Source organism: Hypanus sabinus, unplaced genomic scaffold (assembly GCF_030144855.1).
Source record: "Hypanus sabinus isolate sHypSab1 unplaced genomic scaffold, sHypSab1.hap1 scaffold_470, whole genome shotgun sequence".
Classification (NCBI taxonomy): domain Eukaryota; kingdom Metazoa; phylum Chordata; class Chondrichthyes; order Myliobatiformes; family Dasyatidae; genus Hypanus; species Hypanus sabinus.
This window is the reverse complement of record NW_026781342.1, coordinates 129,967-142,565: the sequence shown is the minus strand read 5'-3', so window position 1 is coordinate 142,565 and position 12,599 is coordinate 129,967. Positions and strand designations below refer to the sequence as shown.

The window sequence follows — 12,599 nt, the reverse complement described above, 5'->3', positions numbered from 1 at the left end:
CAAAAAAATTCATTGGATTATCGTTCATGCATAGGTCTCCAGTAAATGTTGGTTAACTATGTTATTAATATACTTGGCAAAATTATGTGTTTCTAATAGTTCACAGCTTTTAAAATGATTCTTTTCTGAAGCAACAGAATATTTTACCTTTTTAAAATTTCTTGTAATTTTACCTTCAGAATATAAAAGTGACGGAAGCATGGAACAAGATTGCTCAGGCCTTTAATTGTACACCAATAGAAGGTATGCAGAAACAACAATATCTCTTTTAATAAAGCCAAAGTATATATAAATGTTGAACAGCAGTAGAAAGGGAGAGTAAAATTCTGCCTTTAACTTATATTGAACCTGAATTTATCTAAGGGAATAGTTATAAATTGTACTCTATCAGTGTGTGTATATTACATCTGTATCATGAAAATTGACCTGTTGGTCAAATTCATCCATGTCTATTCAGCTGATCCCATTTGCCCTTGTTTAGGTGATAGCACTCTCCAGTTTTCTTAGCTGTCTACAGTGTGTGAATTTTCTTTTTCATGTGTCAATGTATGTAGCAATTCTACTTCCTTCATAGCTTATTCCATATACCCATTATCTTGTGTCTGAAAAATCTTGCCTTTTAGGTGTCTGTTATGTACCAGCAGCAACAGATCACACACTGAGTCGGGTTTTAATATTAAAACCACTTTCTTTATTAGTATCTACTTATAATATAGTAACTTAAACAAGAATTTACAGAGTTAACAGTGTTATGTGTATACTTATGTGTGTGCCTCCCAAACACGAAGTACGTACAGAGAGGTTGATATTAAGAATTACAAGTTTCACCCTGGTAAAACGAAATAAAAGTTGTAAAAGATCTTATCCGTTGAATCATTCCGAAAACGACTTAAAAATATCGGCGTGACGCAGCTTGCAACGGCCACTCCGGAACTGATAATCTGTCATTTGTGAAGTGGGGTGCTGTGCGCAATCATAATCAATTGAAAACGGATGTGGGAGCACGGAGGAACATCGGGAAATTCCAGGAAGACCTTCTTTGTTGCTGCTGCTGCTGTGAGGTCCGGGATTCTGCTGGGAAGAACAGGCCCCCAGTCCTCGGGGTCATGTTGGCAGGGCCGTCTTAATACGCTCGGCAGAGGACGGTGCTTAGAGAAGCTGTGCCAGAGGGGATGATTGTCGGCTCGGAGATTTGACGGATGCAAGTTGCTTTCGGTGTGTGCTGCGTCTGAGAGGCTGGTTTCGATGGAGCTTCCATTGTGTGCTGCATCTGCGAGGCTGGTTTCGATGGAGCTTTCATTGTGTGCTGTGTCTGCGAGGCTGAGTCGGGCAGCACCTTGGAAGTCCATAGCGGGGGTGGGATGGAGAGTCTGTCAGGACCTGGGGACTTGTGGAAACTGTCTGGTGATTTCTTTTGAACTTACAGTCCTTTAACATCTTGGACTATTTTTACTGTGCCCATAGTCTGTTTTTTTATCAATTATGCTATTGTTTGCACTGTTGTAACTATGTGGTCTTGTGCAGGTCTTGTAGCTTTAGTTTTTGGTCTTGTTTTTGTCTGGTGGATTTGGAGCTCCCTTCCAGAGAACGTACTAAGACGGTAGCGTGATATTAATACGCAGCAGCCTCTCCGGAGTCTGGATTGGGGATTGCCAAATGTTACGTGGATTTTCTGGTGTAGTCTGTTTTGTCATGTGCTTTTGGGATATCATTCTGGGGGAAAGTTGTCTCATTTTTTAACTGCATTGTATTTGTGGTTTCTAAATGACAATAAACTGAATCTGAATCTGAGGTGACAGTCACAGGAATATCATCTTCAAGTGGGTACCACAAAACCCCGATTCCAGGTAAAGGGCCAACAAAAGTGATACCACAGGATACTCCAACAAATTCACACATATGGATTACATGGAGTGACAGTCAGACATCCATTGTGCACTGCATGTTGATTATCAACCCAACCTTTTGGAAAGTAGGGAACTTGCAGTTTTACAATGAACTGTTTCAGTTCCAACAGCTTTTCCCCCCTCCCCCTTTCCCTCTCCCTCTCCCTCCCTCCTTCCCTCCCCCCCCCTCTCTCTCCCCCTCCCTCCCTTACACCCACTCCCCCTTCCCCTCCTCTCTCCTCCCTCCCTCCCTCCCTCCATGGGTTTAAGTCAGCAGCTTCTGACCGATGTCATAGTGCCACCTCACTCAGGCACTCTTGAAGTAACACTCATGGTACAAGCATGCATCTCTTGTAACATTCCCCTTAAATCTTTTTCCTTAACACATGAAATCTCCCTCTAGTTTAGACTCTTCATTGTCAGCATACACCATATATGCCCCATATCAAATCAAGTTCATAGTCATTTCAACCATAAGCTGCCGGTACAGTACACAGTAAAAATGAAACAACGTTCCTCCAGGACCCTGGTGCTACATGAAACAACACAAAACTACACTAGACCATGTGAGACAGCACAAGGCTACACAGACTACGTAAAAGAACATAAAAACTACACTGGACTACAGACTTGCACAGGACTACATAAAGTGCACAAAACCATACAGGGCAGTACAATAATATTACAAACAAGGCCACAGGCAGAATAGAGGACAAATTACAATATAGTAATAAATGAAGTATATGTCAGTCTAGACTGAGTATTGAAGAGTCTGATGGCTTGGGGGAGAAAACTGTTGCACAGTCTGGTCATGAGAGCCCGAATGTTTTAGTACCTTTTGCCAGACGGCAGGAAGGAGAAGAGTTTGTGTGAGGGGTGCGTGGGGTCATTCATAATGCTGTTAGCTTTGAGGATGCAGCATGTGGTGTAAATATCTGTAATGGCCGGAAGAGAGACCCCGATGATCTTCTCAGCTGACCTCACTATCCGCTGCAGGGTCTTGCAATCCAAGATGTTGTTCAGCGGGGAGTGGTCGTTCTGTGCTCTCCTGAAGTCAACAACCATCTTTTTTGTTTCCTTCACATTCAGAGACATTGTCTCCATTGTCTTCCCATGGTAGCATACTGCAGGCACCTACCATTCTCTGTGTAAACCAGAACCTTTCGCATTTCTCCACTCCCCCCCCCCCCCCCCCCCGGAACAGCCAGAACACTTTGGCTATACTGCCTTCTCATCTTAGGTAATAGAAATTTCATCCTTAGGAAAATAATATAGGTTACCTACTCTATTACTCTATCAGTGCCTGTCATAATCTTACAACATTTAAGAGTTCAGTACGATATGGGCTGAAGAGCTGCTCCTATTCTGTTCATCTAGCTGTGTCACTACTTTCAAAGTATTACACACTTGCACCTCTAATCCTTACAAGTCTTATTTTATATTTATATTAGCTTTGTATTATTTCAATTATTATATGTGTGTTTTAGTTTTGCAGTTTTGATAATTTTTCAGGTATGTTGTCACATCAATTGAAGCAACATGTTATTGATGGGAATAAAACTATAATCCAAAACCCTACAGACCAACAGAGGTAAACTAAATTAAATTATCATTTTTAGTTTTTACTTAGTTTAATTGTCTTCTGACATTATTATCTGTCAGTTTTTTTTAATGTGGAGAGAACAAATACCTGTAAACAAATTTGATCAATTTTGTATTACATTTTTTGTCCATGAAGCATTGCAACAATTTGGGAAATAGGAAAGCTGCATACTTTTCAGGAGTCAGTCACATACATAAAATCATAAGGCATACAAACGGAATTAGGCTATTTGGTCCATTGAGTCTTCACCATTCGATTATGGCTGATACATCATCTCTCAGCCCCCATTATCCTGTCCTCCTGTATCCTCTGAAGCCCTTACTAATCAAGGACCTTTCACCCTCCACTTTAAATATACCCCATGACAGCCTCCACAGCCGTTTGTAGCAATAAATTCCACAGATTCAGCACTCTGGCTAAAGAAATTCCTCATCAATTCTGTTACAAAAGGGATGTCCTTTATTCTGAGACTGTGCACTCTGATCCTAGAATATCTTAGTAATATTCCTTCCACATCCACCCATTCTTGGCCTTTCAATATTTGATAGGTTTTAATGAGATCTCCCCTCATTTATTTAAACTCCAGTGAGTATAGGTCAGAGTCATCAAACACCCCTTTCACTCCTGTAGTCATTCTTGTGAATCTCTGGACCCTCTCCAATGCCAGCAGATTCTTTCTTAGATAAGGGACCCAAAACTGCTTACTATACCACAAATGTGAAATGAGCAGAAATAAAGACATCAGAGCAGAATTAAGCCATTGATCCATTTTCCCTCTCATCTGTAATTTCCTGTATGCCCCTGTAACTCTTCATGTCTTGACTAATCAAGAACCTATTAACCTCTGTCTTAAATATACCCACTGACTTGGCTTCCAATTGGCAACAAATTCCACATTTATATTCTAGTTCTCTTAAAATATCATTGCATTTGCTGTCCTCACTACCGATTGAAATTGCAAGTTAACCTTTGGAGAATACTGCAGAAGGACTTGTAAGTCTCTACGCATCTGATTTCTGAATTTGCAGACCGTTTAGAAAATATTCTGCCTTTATTCCTTCTTCCTAAGTACATGTCCATACACTTCCTTATATTAGTTCATTTGCCACCCCTTTGCCCATTCTTCTAATAAGTCTTCTGCAGACTGCCTACTTCCTCAACATCGCCTGACCCTCAACTTTTCCCATATATTCCATTAAATTCAATTTCAGAGATGAAGATGTAACTTAATAAAACAAATCTAGAGATTCAAAGTCTTTCTAGGAAATTTTTTTCATACCCATACAGTAGGTTAAAACTTGCTTTAACAAGTATGAGGACATGGGTAAGATAATGTGTGGCTGAGTATAATACCATGAAACATTGAGCTTGGAGAGGAAGATTCTAGTGAATTACTTAAATGGAACTGTGTGGAAAATGAATAATCAAATGGAGAGAGTTTATTAATATAAAATCTTAAGATTAATGTAGGTCTATTTCCATAGCTATTTTCTTGAATAGGTGGAGAATCAGCTTATTTTCTGCTGGTTTATGATATAGAATTTAATTATTAATCAAGATAATATATAGGAAAGGTTATATTAAGGTCAGATTTGAGATTTGTGAATGAAAGGAATTGATTATTTCTTTGCAGGAAAGATCATGAAATTATTGAATTCGGATTGCATGAAGTGTATGCTGTTGATGTTCTTCTAAGTACTGGTGAAGGCAAGGTAACATACTCCAGACAATGTTAACATTGAGCGGTATAGCACGATAGGCCTTTTGGTCTACATTGTAGTTTCAAACTAATTAAACCGGCTTACGTGCCCCATACATTTACTTGAACATAGGACATTAAATTCCCGATTTAACCGATGTACATTTTCATCCAGGTCATTTATAAACTCATAGAAAAATACAGCACAGAAACAGGCCTTTTTTTCTCATCTGTTCTATTTTAAAATATCTACTTCCATTGTCCTAAATCCTGATCATGGCCCTGCCATTCATTTACCTATCCAAATTCACAATAAATATTGAAGTCACACTTGAATGCAAGCTTAAGTCCAGCAGGGTAATTATCATCTGCATTTTTATTAATCTATTCAAATTGAAATATTCCTTACATTGAATTCAATATTGAAATCAGTCATGTTTTCACGTATAACAAATTTTTCTGTAGTAGGATTGTCTTTATCTCACCTAAGACTTAATTTGTATGTACATCACTTAAGACTGCAATAGTTGGATTGTATTAGAATATTTTGAGGACTCAAAAAAGCTTTGTTAGTTTACAAACAATATTATTATTTGTAAACAAAACATTGTTAATTAGATTGCAAATGGAATTTCAGACAGCACACACAAAATGCTGATGGAACACAGCAGGCTAGGCAGCATCTATAGGGAGAATCACTGTCAACAATTCGGGCCAAGACCCTTCGTCAGGACTAACTGAAAGGAAAGATACTAAGATTGGAAAGTAGTGGGGGGAGGTGAAATGCGAAATGATAGGAGAAGACTGGAGTGGGATAAAGCTGAGAGCTGGAAAGGTGATTGGCAAAAGTGATACAGAGCTGGAGAAGAGAAAGGATCCTGGGACGGGAGGCTTGGGAGAAAGAAAGGAGGGGAAGCACCAGAGGGAGATGGAGCAGGCAGAGTGATGGGCAGAGAGAGAGGAAAAAAACAAACAGCTAAATATGTCAGGGATGGGGTAAGAAGAGGAGGGGCATTAACAGAAGTTAGAGAAGTCAATGTTCATGCCATCGGGTTGGAGGCTACCCAGCCAGTATTTAAGGTGTTGTTCCTCCAACCTGAGTGTGGCTTCATCTTGACAGTAGAGGAGGCCATGGATAGACATATCAGAATGGGAATGGGATGTGGAATTAAAATGTGTGGCCACTGGGAGATCTTGCTTTCTCTGCTGGACTGAGCGTAGGTGTTCAGTGAAACAGTCTCCCAGTCTGCGTCAGGTCTCACCAATATATAAAAGGCCACACCGGGAGTACCGGACGCAGTATACCACACCAGCTGACTCACAGGTGAAGTGTCGCCTCACCTGGAAGGACTGTCTGGGGCCCTGAATGGTGGTGAGGGAGGAAGTGTAAAGGCAGGTGTAGCACTTGTTCCGCTTGCAAGGATAAGTGCCAGGAGGGAGATCAGTGGGAAGGGATGGGGGGGACGAGTGGACAAGGGAGTCGCATAGGGAGTGATCCCTGTGGAAAGCAGAAAGGGAGGGGAATATATGCTTGGTAGTGGGATCCCATTGGAGGTGGCGGAAGTTATGGAGAATTATGCGTTGGACCTGGAGGCTGGTGGGGTGGTAGGTTAGGACAAGGGGAACCCTATTCCGAGTGGGGTGGATGGGATGAGGGCAGATGTGTGGGAAATGGGAGAGATGCGTTTGAGAGCAGAGTTGATGGTGGAAGAAGGGAAGCCCCTTTGTTTAAAAAAGGAAGACATCTCCTCCGTCCTGGAATGAAAAGCCTCATCCTGAGAGCAGATGCGGCAGAGATGGAGGAATTGTGAGAAGGGGATAGCATTTTTGCAAGAGACAAGGTGGGAAGAGGAATAGTCCAATGGCCATGGATTGGCCCTGGCTGTCGATCTCGGCTGTCTCAACAACCCCGGGCATATTGAAAACCCGAACTCCAGCACCGTCACCGCGTGTTCCATATCTCGTATGTTGTGTAATAATGAGGATATCTTTCTTATTTTTAAGTCCTACCCATAATTCCTCAGTAGATGCTCCCTCCAGAACATTTTTGCTTGAGGATGTTGCTGTGGCATTTTCAGCTCCTCTACTTGTTTTACATTCCACCACCCTCACTTACCCCCAACACGTTCAGAATGTCTAAATCCTAGAATGTTGGTTTGTCAGTTCTATCCCTCTCTCAAACAAGTCTGTAACGACCTCAACATCTGTTTCCATAAATCTAGGCCCTAATTTAATTTGTCATCTATGATGCTCTTCATATTAATGGAGGTAATATACCTAACCTCTCAGGTCTTTGTGTTTATTAAGCTGATCCTTACACGCTTTCCTTACAGCTTGTTTCCTGGGCAGCCTTTCAGTCCCTTCATTGGTTTCCAACGTTGAATCCCAGGCTGTGATAGTTTAAGACTTTCTGACCACCACTGGGAAAAATGTACTCTGATGATGTTTCGATGACAGACTCTGCCAACTTCTTAAGAGTTTGTCACTAAAATATCATTTATAATCAATATCTGTTCCTGATTGGAAGTCTGAGAAGAGATTATTCGTCATAGACCCTAGGAAAATACTAAATCCTTTTTTACTATGATTGGTCAAGGTTTATGTTTCTTAAATATTTTCTAATTTTGCTTAGATTTTTTTATAATAGATTAATCAGGTTGAATATCATTTGAGATATGGTGTGGAATAGGCCCTTCCAGCCTCTTGAACTACACTACTCTGGAATTCCATCACAACCCCATTCTCTCATTCTTTTAATTACCTTACTGCACACTACTGCGCCCCACCCAACAGTGATACCAATTTCAGTTCTGACATCTGGAAATTCCAAGATTTCATGCATAATATATTTCAATATTCTCAAGAAAAGCAAATTTAAGGTTTGTTGGGATACCAGTTTCTGCCACAGTTAACACTTCGGAATATACTCCTTTTACAGTAGTGTCACTCTGAATCTCTGATATCTCTAAGGCAAAAGATGCTGGACAAAGAACAACAGTTTATAAGAGGGACCCAACACAACAATATGGTTTGAAAATGAAAACATCTCGTGCATTTTTTAGTGAAGTTGAAAGACGATTTGATACGATGCCCTTTACTTTAAGGTATGATTATTATTTTGAAGATGAAAATTACCTAATCATAACATAGACAGTAATTTCATGTATTTATTTTTATTGTGCCTTTAAAATATGTCCAACATTTTTCTGTTTATATTTATAGAGCATTTCAAGATGAAAAAAAAGCCAAGATGGGTGTAATGGAATGTACTAAGCATGAACTTCTTCAACCATTCAAAGTACTTTATGAGAAGGAGGGTGAGATGTGCTTGTTCTCTGTTCTGTGATTTAAAGTGAAAGTAAATATCCCTCAAAATTAAAGTTAATGTAAGTTTATTGACCAAAAATAATATATAATACAGATACTTAATAAGGAGCATGATATAACAAAGTAGCATCTATCAGCTGAATTGTATTATCCAAAACATTTAACTGCTTCTATACTCAGGATATCAGGCTATAACTAACAAAGTAAAAACAGAGTCACTGGAAGTCATACTGTATTAATATTGTAACTGAGTAATAACAACAAAGTAGATCTGAGAGGAGTTAGAGAATGTGAGTATAATGAGCAAGTTAAAAGATTATGTGTACAGGGTATGAGTTAGGACATATTGGATGCCATTTATTTTTGATCCCTGGATTCTTTTAGGAGTTCAGAAATGAGAGAGAAGCTCTGATTCTTCACGACTTTTTGTTGATATAGTCAAAGTAACAAGGCTGATGAGACAAGAAACTAAAGAGATTCAATATAAAAAGATAGCAGCTTTTAAAATTTTATCACCTTTATGTTTTAACAGAAATACTTCAGATAGAGTTAAATCGGTTAATAGGCTATACAATTGTTAAACCTGTGAAATGTGCTAATGTTTAGCCAATTAAAAATGAAAAGATACATAAACTCTTAAATTACCTTCTGCCAGTGTGGGAAAGACCACCACATACTGTGAAATATAATTGAGTTTGTTAAAGATAAAAATTAAGTGGGTAAACCACAATTAAAACTACAATTTTAGTCTTGCATTAATTCAACTAATATCTTATAAAAAGAATATAATGAAGCAACTGATTCCAACAGGTGTCTGAATCTGAGTTACACCAGCCCACAAGTGCTAATTTATCAATTATGATTGTTCTGTTTGCCTGCATTCAGCCCATATTCCTCTAAATCTTTCTTATCCATGTCCATTTATCTTTCAAATGTTAAGGTGCTTGACACCACCACATCTCTGTAGTTTGTTCCATATATGGCCCATTTGTTAGATGTTACTGTTTTCTCAGGTTCTGAGGACTGTAGACAAGAGCGAATAGTCATTATCTTTTTCTCAGGTTTGGAGTGCCCAAGTTAGAGGGTGCAGATTCATAATAAGATGGCAAAGATTTAAATGGGATTTGAGAGATAACTCTACACAATATTCGAGTGGTCTCACCAACATCTTGTACTGCTGTGATGTACCAGATGTGTATTCAAAACCCTGTCTAATGAATGTGAGTTTACCAAGCAATTTCTTCACATTAACGTTTTTCAGAGAATTATGTAGCCCTAATTCTCTGTGTTCTAGCTCACTCTCGTAGATGATATCCTGGGATAGCTTGTTGAAATACGTTACCTTACACTTGTTCAGTTAGATTTCATCGTTTGTCTACTTTCCTAGTTGATGTAGATCCTATTGTAACAGCAGTCAATAGGCATAGACCAAAGGTGGCCAACCTTTTTCATTCCACACATCAATATTTTCATGCGCGAGTTCAGCCTGTCCGCTAGAAAGCCAGAGCACCTCCCAATGAAGGATGAGATCGCCATATTCCACATCTAACATTTCACAACATTCTCTGAATTCTCATTTAATCCTCTTATTCTAATTATATTCACGCATTTCCCAACCAGTAACATAACATGCTACAAATTTAAAGTTTTTCCACACAGTGACTCTTGGTGTATAATGCAGTGATATTTTAGTAGAGGATGACCTAAAAAGTTTTCAGATAAAGTTGTAGTCCCAGCGGCTTTACCTATCATTGATGGTGCTCTGTCAGTACCAACACTGATGAGTTTACTAGAGTCTAGTTGTAGGTTTTCAAGGCATGATTTTACTTTGTCAAATATGTCTGATCCTCTTATTTCTCCATGAAGTGACTCAGACCGATAAGTTCTTCAAAGATGCTAAAATGATCAGTTCCTCTTATAAAAATGCTTAACTGGCCTACATTACATATGTCAGCAGATTCATCTAAAGCTAAAGAAAAGAAAGTACATGTTTCAGTTGTTTAGGTACATCATAAGAGAGTTCTTTGGTGTGTCTCGTAACTGCTTTAACAGAGCAATTTCATCTACTTTCCTTTCAATATTTTTAACACGATGACATCTTGCAAATATTTGGAGACAAGGCTTAACAATTTCTTCTCCACACTAAAACAATTTTGTAGGATGCTTCTGTCATTGCCAAACTTTCACAACATCTTTTAACAGATATATTTTGTCTTCTTTTGATTTCTTCCTTTTCCTTAATCACATATTCTTTCTGAAACTCAGACCCAAGTACTAGCTTCAGGTTTCCTTCTATTTCATTCTGATTTTGTGTTTTAAATTGTCTATTAAGATTATGTCTTTTGTTATGTGAGAAAGTGTTTTCACAGACAATGCACAACAGTGCAGTACAGACCCACTATAAATAAGAATTCATTTTCCCACTGTTCATTGAATTCAGGCTTAGTATCTATCACTTTATGATTTTCTTTTCCTTGACAAAATGGTGAATCTGCAGGTATTTAAAAAAATAAATATGTGGAAGGCCATATTTACTTCAGAACTATCCAATATCAGTGATGTGAACTTATAGTGGCAGCAAAATTGATTAAAAATTTTGAATGTGGAGAGCACGACCAGGTTAGATGTGAATTGAGAGGATTCAATGGCACTTTCCTAGTTATTGAACATTTTTTAAAAATTGAAAACATTAATGTGAAAGAAAATAACATTTGCTCAAAGATGTGCACAAAATAATAAAATCGCTAAAAATAATTGCTAGATTTATTCTAAGTAAAACCCATTTCTAGCTCTAAGCTACCTGAATTCCTGGTATAGATCTTTTTCTACAGATCGGTTTTTGGTTAATACTTTTTGCATAATACTTTAGGCTTACTTTTCCATTATCACGGGGGTGCAATGCGCCACTTCTAATCATCCTGTGGGCCACTTTTGGCACATGTGCCATAAGTTGGCCATCCCTGACATAGACCTAGAGTTCCTCCACTCTGCTAAGAATACTTCTGTTAACCCTGTTCTCTTCCTTCAAGTTTGACATTTAAATTGTTCATACGTTTTTATTCTAAACTTCGTTTGCCACTTCTCAGCCCAGATATGCATCCTGTCAGTCCAGTTGTAACCTACACCAACAGCAAAATCACCAGTGTTTTCATCATTTGTAAATATGCTATCCCTGTATTTTACTTCCCCATACAAATCATTTATAAAAACCACGTAAAGCAGGAGTACCAGCACAGATCTTGTAGAACACCAGTGGTCATCAGTTTCCAGGCAGTATATGATCCATACTCCGCATTCTGGGTGTAACTCAATTCTGAATCCATGCAGCCATGTTTCCCTAGATCCCATTCCTTTTGACTTTCTAAATGGGCTTAACCATGGGAAATTTTTTTCAACCACCTTATTACAATCCATATGCACCACGTCCACTGTTCTGTCTTCATCTGTTTGCTTGGTCACTTCCTAAAAGAATTATTTTAAGCTTATGAAGTGTAACCTGTTTCTCACTAAGCCATGCTGACTGTCACAATCAGATTTCTTCAAATGTTCACAAATTATGTCTAGGAGTCCTGCCCAACAGTTTGCCCACCACTGATGTCACTCTCAGTATATCTGTTACCTTGCATGAACAAAGGATTAATAATTGTCACTCCCCAATCTTCTGCTACTATTGTGGCCAATGATGGCACAAAGCTCATTGCTAAAGGACAAGCTGTCTCTTCCTTGTTCCCCATAGTAACCCAAGTCGCCAAGGACTTCCTTATTTTAGCTTTTAAAAAGTTACAGTGTATCTTCTTTCCAAGTGTTGTCTCTTAATTTGTCACCTCCTCATCTCCTAAGTGAACCAAAGCGCATCTATCTGAAACTCCACATTTCCCTAATCTGGCTGTATGAACTGTATCCAGGTATGCTCGTCACAGCTGTAGCAGTTAGGGAGTTCAGAGGTCTTTCAGATCTTCCACATCTTTCAAGAGGAGCATGCATCACTAACTGGGGATCCATTCTCACTTCTCTACCTGGGTACTAATAAAGAAAGAAAGAAACTTGACCAATAACCTCCTCAGCATTTCCCATTAAACCAAAG

General features: G+C 38.8%; 1 protein-coding gene across 1 annotated transcript in view; it reads left to right on the top strand.

Annotated features, from left to right (window-relative positions):
• LOC132389102 (proliferation-associated protein 2G4-like) overlaps positions 1–12,599 on the top strand; it is an 81,419-nt gene that overhangs the window by 44,025 nt on the left and 24,795 nt on the right. Inside the window, exons 6-10 of the mRNA XM_059961537.1 lie at positions 180–243; positions 3,399–3,477; positions 5,123–5,201; positions 8,159–8,292; positions 8,411–8,505. Of these exons, the coding sequence (XP_059817520.1) occupies positions 180–243; positions 3,399–3,477; positions 5,123–5,201; positions 8,159–8,292; positions 8,411–8,505 (451 nt within the window). The remainder of the gene's footprint in view (positions 1–179; positions 244–3,398; positions 3,478–5,122; positions 5,202–8,158; positions 8,293–8,410; positions 8,506–12,599) is intronic.